This window comes from Babylonia areolata, chromosome 31 (genome assembly GCF_041734735.1).
Source record: "Babylonia areolata isolate BAREFJ2019XMU chromosome 31, ASM4173473v1, whole genome shotgun sequence".
In the NCBI taxonomy this organism is placed as follows: domain Eukaryota; kingdom Metazoa; phylum Mollusca; class Gastropoda; order Neogastropoda; family Buccinidae; genus Babylonia; species Babylonia areolata.
This window is the reverse complement of record NC_134906.1, coordinates 9,028,391-9,035,003: the sequence shown is the minus strand read 5'-3', so window position 1 is coordinate 9,035,003 and position 6,613 is coordinate 9,028,391. Positions and strand designations below refer to the sequence as shown.

The 6,613-nt window shown below is 44.4% G+C and overlaps 1 protein-coding gene across 1 annotated transcript in view; it reads left to right on the top strand.

Annotated features, from left to right (window-relative positions):
• The first annotated feature begins 1,548 nt into the window (after nt 1-1,548).
• LOC143275726 (uncharacterized) overlaps nt 1,549-6,613 on the top strand; it is a 9,985-nt gene continuing 4,920 nt past the window's right edge. Inside the window, exons 1-3 of the mRNA XM_076580002.1 lie at nt 1,549-1,565; nt 2,307-2,498; nt 3,774-4,307. Coding sequence (XP_076436117.1) covers nt 1,549-1,565; nt 2,307-2,498; nt 3,774-4,307 — 743 coding nt within the window. The remainder of the gene's footprint in view (nt 1,566-2,306; nt 2,499-3,773; nt 4,308-6,613) is intronic.

The following is a 6,613-nucleotide window of genomic DNA, read 5'->3' as shown; positions in this document are numbered from 1 at the left end:
GTGTGTGTGTGTGTGTGTGTGTGTGTGTGTGTGTGTGTGTGTGTGTGTGTGTGAGAGAGAGAGAGAGAGAGAGAGTGAGTGTGTGCGTGTGTGTGTGTGTGTGTGAGAGAGAGAGAGAGAGAGAGAGAGAGAGAGAGAGTGTGTGTGTGTGTGTGTGTGTGTGTTCAATCTCAACACGTTGTGTCCTTGCCGAGATAAGCCAAGGGTAGTCACTGGCAGCGCCTTCCATCCTTCGGCCGGAACAGAGTTATCGATCAGCAGCTGGGCAGTTGACCGAGGGGTAGGGTGGGGGATTGGGGGGCGGGGGGGGATGTTTGCAGTGGCCAAACAAAAGGTTTAATCGAATAATTGCCACTTCGTGTTAATCATAAAAAGTGGGATATCCAGGCTAGCTGGTGTGTTTCATCCCTCCCACTCCCCCCCTCCCCCCCCCCCCTCTCTCTCTCTCTCTCTCTCTCTCTCTGTCCGTCTGTTTGTCTGTTGTGTCTGTCTGTCTATTTGTATCTCTGTCTGTCTGTCTGTTTGGCTGGTTGTATCACGCTCTCTCTGACTAAGTGAAAGAGAATGATCAGAAACAACAACAACAAAACAACAACAACAGCAACAACAACAACAACAGCAACAACAAACAAAACACCATCAAAATTACGCAGAAAAGTTTGCGTTGAGAGGTATAGATTGATTGATATGGATACTGATATATCGCCTGTCCTTGATCAGAAGCCAAGCTCTCAGTGCTTTCCAAACAAAAAGACTCTGTCGACTGATTTTCCTATCGGATGATATGTGTAGTTTTCATTGAACAGCTGATTAATATTAATAATAATATGAAAAAAAAATATAAAAAAAAATTAAACGAGTTTAAGATGTGGATTGAAAATACGAAAAGGTAAAGTTTTTTTTTGTTGTTGTTGTAAAAATAATGTATTTGGTTGTTGATGATTTTTTACTCTGAAAGAGAGAGAGAGAGAGACAGACAGACAGACAGACAGACAGAGAGAAAGAGAGCGAGAGAGAGAGAGAGACATAGACAGAGACAGAGAGAGAGAGAGAGACAGAGAGAGAGACAGAGACAGAGACAGAGATGCTGTAGAATCATGAGATGATGATGAAGAAGACGATTTTTGTCGTTGGTTGCTCTTTGTTGTTGTTGTTTCGTTGTTGTTGTTGTTGTTGTTCTTGTTGTTGCAGTTTCTTGCCTTTGCTGCATTTCCCTAGGTTATTCTAAACAACCAAGGTTTAACCCTTTAACCGCCAGTCAATTCAGAGTACGAAATTCCCTTGTGGTATAAACACAAAAAAGACAGTGGCTAAGAACAGCTGGGAATGTCCCCCGCGATGTATAGAAAACATGGCCTATCCTACCACCGAACATTAAGAGTAGCAGTATGTTCATGGATAACAGACTAATGAATAGTCACTTTTCAGTGACATGGGTCCTCTACCACGCCTGTGCATAAATGCGAGCTTGGCGATGAAAGGTTTAAGGACTGGTGTTTATCATTTGTGGACAGCGGTTGTTGAGAATTGTGCGTGGATGGCTCCACGATGGAAGCTGACGAGACGTAGTGGAATCAATTCTGTTCGCGGGCGTGCTCGTGAGGACTTTTTTTTTTTTTTGCTGTGCCTATAACTTTGCTTTATCATTTCAGATATATTCTGAATATATTTCTTAACCTAAGCTAACCTTCATCCAGCATGATCTAAACAACGTTTTAAGTTAACCCCCCCCCCCCTCCTCCCTCCCGCGCCCCCCCACCCCCCCCTCCCCCCCCCCCCCCCCCCACGAAAAAACAACAACTAAACAAACAAACAACAACAACAACAAGACCCCCCCACAAAACCAAGGATAATGCTCATTTCTTTGGTGTCTGTCTGTGTCTGTCTGTCTGTTTGTCTGTCCGTCTCTCTCTTCACACACGCACACACACACACACACACACACACACACACACACACACACACACACACACACACACACACACATATATATATATATAGATATACTGAGACAGAAAGACAGACAGAGACAGACAGACAGACAGACAGACAGAGATACCAAAGAAATATTAATTATCCTTGGGTGTTTTTTTTATTTTGTTTTGTTTTTGTTTTGTTTTGTTTTTTTGTTTGTTTTGCTTTTCTTGTTGTTTCAAACTTAAAGGGGTCATGTCGATTATGCTTAGGTATCATATCTAGTCAGGAACAAATCTACAAAGCAATGGTATTCTCAAAGACTCACGCATGGGAACCTGAAGCTGTCGAACTCTACTGCTGACAATCTGAAACTGGTTGGTCTCCTTCAGAGTGACGCCGCGCGGGAAGAGCGAGTTAGGGGGCAAAACTTATGGCGCTCCACTGCGGCAGAACGAGTTAGGGGGCAAAACTTATGGCGCTCCACTGCGGCAGAACGAGTTAGGGGGCAAAACTTATGGCGCTTCACTGCGGCAGAACGAGTTAGGGGGCAAAACTTATGGCGCTCCACTGCGGCAGAACGAGTTAGGGGCAAAACTTATGGCGCTCCACTGCGGCAGAACGAGTTAGGGGGCAAAACTTATGGCGAGAACGAGTTAGGGGGCAAAACTTATGGCGTTTCACTGCGGCAGAACGAGTTAGGGGGCAAAACTTATGGCGCTCCACTGCGGCAGAACGAGTTAGGGGGCAAAACTTATGGCGAGAACGAGTTAGGGGGCAAAACTTATGGCGCTTTACTGCGGCAGAGCGAGTTAGGGGGCAAAACTTATGGCGCTTCACTGCGGCAGAGCGAGTTGGGGGGCAAAACTTATGGCGAGAACGAGTTAGGGGGCAAAACTTATGGCGTGTCACTGCGGCAGAGCTCACTGCCACGTATGCGTACGCGAAGAAGAAGAAGAAGAAGAGCCGACCTCTGGGTGTCTTGCCTTTCCTGACTGGTCGAACTAATTAAGTCTCTTGTGAAAATGTCTCTCTTCTTCTGGTTTTCGCGCGAAGAAAAAGGCTGGCTGCTGGAAGTACTGGCTGTCTTGATTGGTCGAACTAAGCTTCATGTGAAAAGTCATTCTTCTTTTGTTTTTTTTTGCGCGAAGAAAAAAGCCAGCTGCTGGAAGATTTGCCTCTCCTGATTGGTCGAACTGATAAGCCTCTTATGAAAAGTTTCTGTTTTACTGTATTTTATGCGAAGAAAAAAGCCAACTGCTGGAAGCATTGCCTGTTCTGATTGGTCGAACTAGCCTTTTGTGAAAAGTCTTTTTTTTTCTTTTTCTTTTTTCTTGCGCAAAGCAAAAACACCCCGACTGCTGGAAGTTTTGCCTCTCCTGATTGGTCGAACTAATAAGCCTTTTGTGACACAAAATGTCTCTCTTCTGGTTTTTGCGCGAAAAAAAAAGCCAACTGCTGGAAGTATTGCCTGTCCTGATTGATTGAACTAGCCTTTTGAGAAAAGTCTTTCTTCTTCTGTCTTTTTAAATTATTTATTTGTTTATTTATTTATGTATGTATGTATGTATGTATTTATTTTATTATTATTATATTTTATTTTTGCGTGAAGAAAAAAAAGCCAACAGCTGGAAGTTTTGCCTCTCCTGATTAGTCAAATTTAGCCTCTTGTAAAAGTCTCTCTTTTACTGGTTTTTGCGCGAAGAGAAAAGACCGACTGCTGCAAAAAAAAAAAAAAAAAAAAAAAAAAAAAAAAAATCACGTAAAACCCCCCCAGAAGTGTTGTTTGTCCTGATTGGTCCAACGAACTAAGCCTCTCGTGAAAAGTCAAGTCTCTCTTCCTCTCGTTGGCCCCACAGATACGTCCTGCCCTCCCTCAAGCTCTACGCAATGGACTGGCCCAGGAGACTACGACGACAGCGCAGCGGGCATCCCAGGAGGAGTTCCAGCACTCCAGGCCACCACCACCGCCACAACAACAACAGCAACAACAACGAAGACGAAGACACCAACAACACCACAACCACCAACACCAACAACAACACTTCAGTCCCCAAAGCGGACCTCTACATGCTCAGCGAGTTCCCCAAACAGTTCGTTCTCAGCGCGCACGAGGAGGACGACGATGCTGTAGTTCTGAACCTGGACCGCAGCCTGTCGGACACGGACGCTGATTTGCTGCAGGAGGTGCCACGTGACCCCGCGGAGCTGCGGCGATTGGCCAGGGAGCTAGAGGCCTTCGAAGACATGGACTACATGCTGCCGGGTCACCTGCACGAGCTCCTTCGGCAAGAGGGCGTGGACGAGCAGGTGGTGGACTCCACCGTGGCCCTGGAGAGGGTTTGGCACGACCGTGCCCTCTACCTCAACCACGTCTACCACGTTAGGCGCAGGTACCCCACCCGACACCACACCACACTGCACCACCCACCCGCATCTACCACATTAGGCTATTAAGTAACACCCACATCTAACACGTTAGGCGTAGATACCCACCCGACACCACACCACACTGCACCACCCACCCGCATCTACCACATTAGGCTATTAAGTAACACCCACATCTAACACGTTAGGCGTAGATACCCACCCGACACCACATCACACTACACCACCAACCCGCATCTACCACATTAGGCTATTAAGTAACACCCACATCTAACACGTTAGGCGTAGGTACCCACCCCACACCACACCACCCACCACCTGGAACCTACTACGGCTTGCCATATTAGGCGCAGGTACCCACACAACACCACCTACAACATCTACCACATTAGATTACAGGTGTGACCGACACGGAACGTATCATAGTAAAGCTACAACCCACATCGATCACACTGGACTATAGGTACTACCCACATCTACCACATATTCTACAGGTACCAACCGCATATAATATATCATTAAATAGGTACCACCACATCTGCCACATTATACTATAGGTACCAACAACATATACTATATTCACACTACAGATACCATCAACATACAATACATTATACTGTAGGTACTACCCACACATACCATAATTATTATATTATAGCTATCACCCAACAATACTACACTAGACCATTAACATTTACCACATCAGACTATAGGTACCATCCACACCTACCACATTGTAGTATAGGTACCACCCACGTATACCACATCAGACTGTAGGTATCTCTCACATATACCACGTTAGACTAACAGGTACTACCCACACCTACCGCATTAGACATTAGGTGCCACCCACATCTACCACATTCGGTGCAGGTACCCACCCCACCCATCATCTTCCACATCTACCACATTACACTATGGGTATCACCAACGCGTACCATATCATACTAAAGCTACCACCCACATATACTACACTAGACTTAAGGTACTTTCCACATCTACCACATTACACTATGGGTATCACCAAAATGTAGCATATCATACTAAAGCTACCACCCACATATACTACACTAGACTTAAGGTACTTTCCACATCTACCACATTACACTATGGGTATCACCAAACTGTAGCATATCATACTAAAGCTACCACCCACATATACTGCACTAGACTTAAGGTACTTTCTACATCTACCACATTACTCTATGGGTATCACCAAAATGTAGCATATCATACTAAAGCTACCACCCACATATACTACACTAGACTTAAGGTACTTTCCACATCTACCACATTACACTATGGGTATCACCAAACTGTAGCATATCATACTAAAGCTACCACCCACATATACTGCACTAGACTTAAGGTACTTTCCACATCTACCACATTACACTATGGGTATCACCAAAATGTAGCATATCATACTAAAGCTACCACCCACATATACTACACCAGACTTAAGGTACTTTCCACATCTACCACATTAGATTGTAGGTACCACACACGCATACCTTATCATACTATAGCTATCACTTACATACACTACACTTGACAAAGTACCATTGACATCCACCACATTGTACTCTAGGTGCCACATACATCTACCACATTAAACTATAAGTACCACCCACATCTACCACATCAGGCGCAGGTACCCACCCACCCACTTACCACATACAACATCTTACCACATGAGACTATAGGTAAACCAACACACACACCATATCATACTATATCTACCACCCACATATACTGCACTTGACTTAAGCTACCATCCACATCTGCCACATTAGACTATAGGTACCACCCACATCTACCACATTATACTATAGGTACCACACATATAATACCACCTACATCTACGACGCAAAGCACAACATTTCGTTACGGAAATTGAAACAGAACATTAACATTTGTACATACCTACTTGATTATTCATTCTTTTTCAAATCTAATCGATCGATTCATCGATCCGCTCATTCATTCATTCATTCATTCATTCATTCATTCATTCACCGTTGATAGAGAAACCCTTTTCGTTTATAGTTTGATTGTCTGTTATTTCATTATTTATTGACTGATTTGTTTCACATACCTACACACACACACACACACACACACACACACACACACACACACACACACACACACACACACACACACACACATACGGAGCGAGAGAGAGACAGAGAGAGAGAGACAGACAGACAGACAGACAGACAGACCAATGCGAAAGATGATATCAACAATTTTTACTGGTATTTGCTTTCGTTCATTTGCATTAGCATGCAAGTGCTTCCTCTCTCAA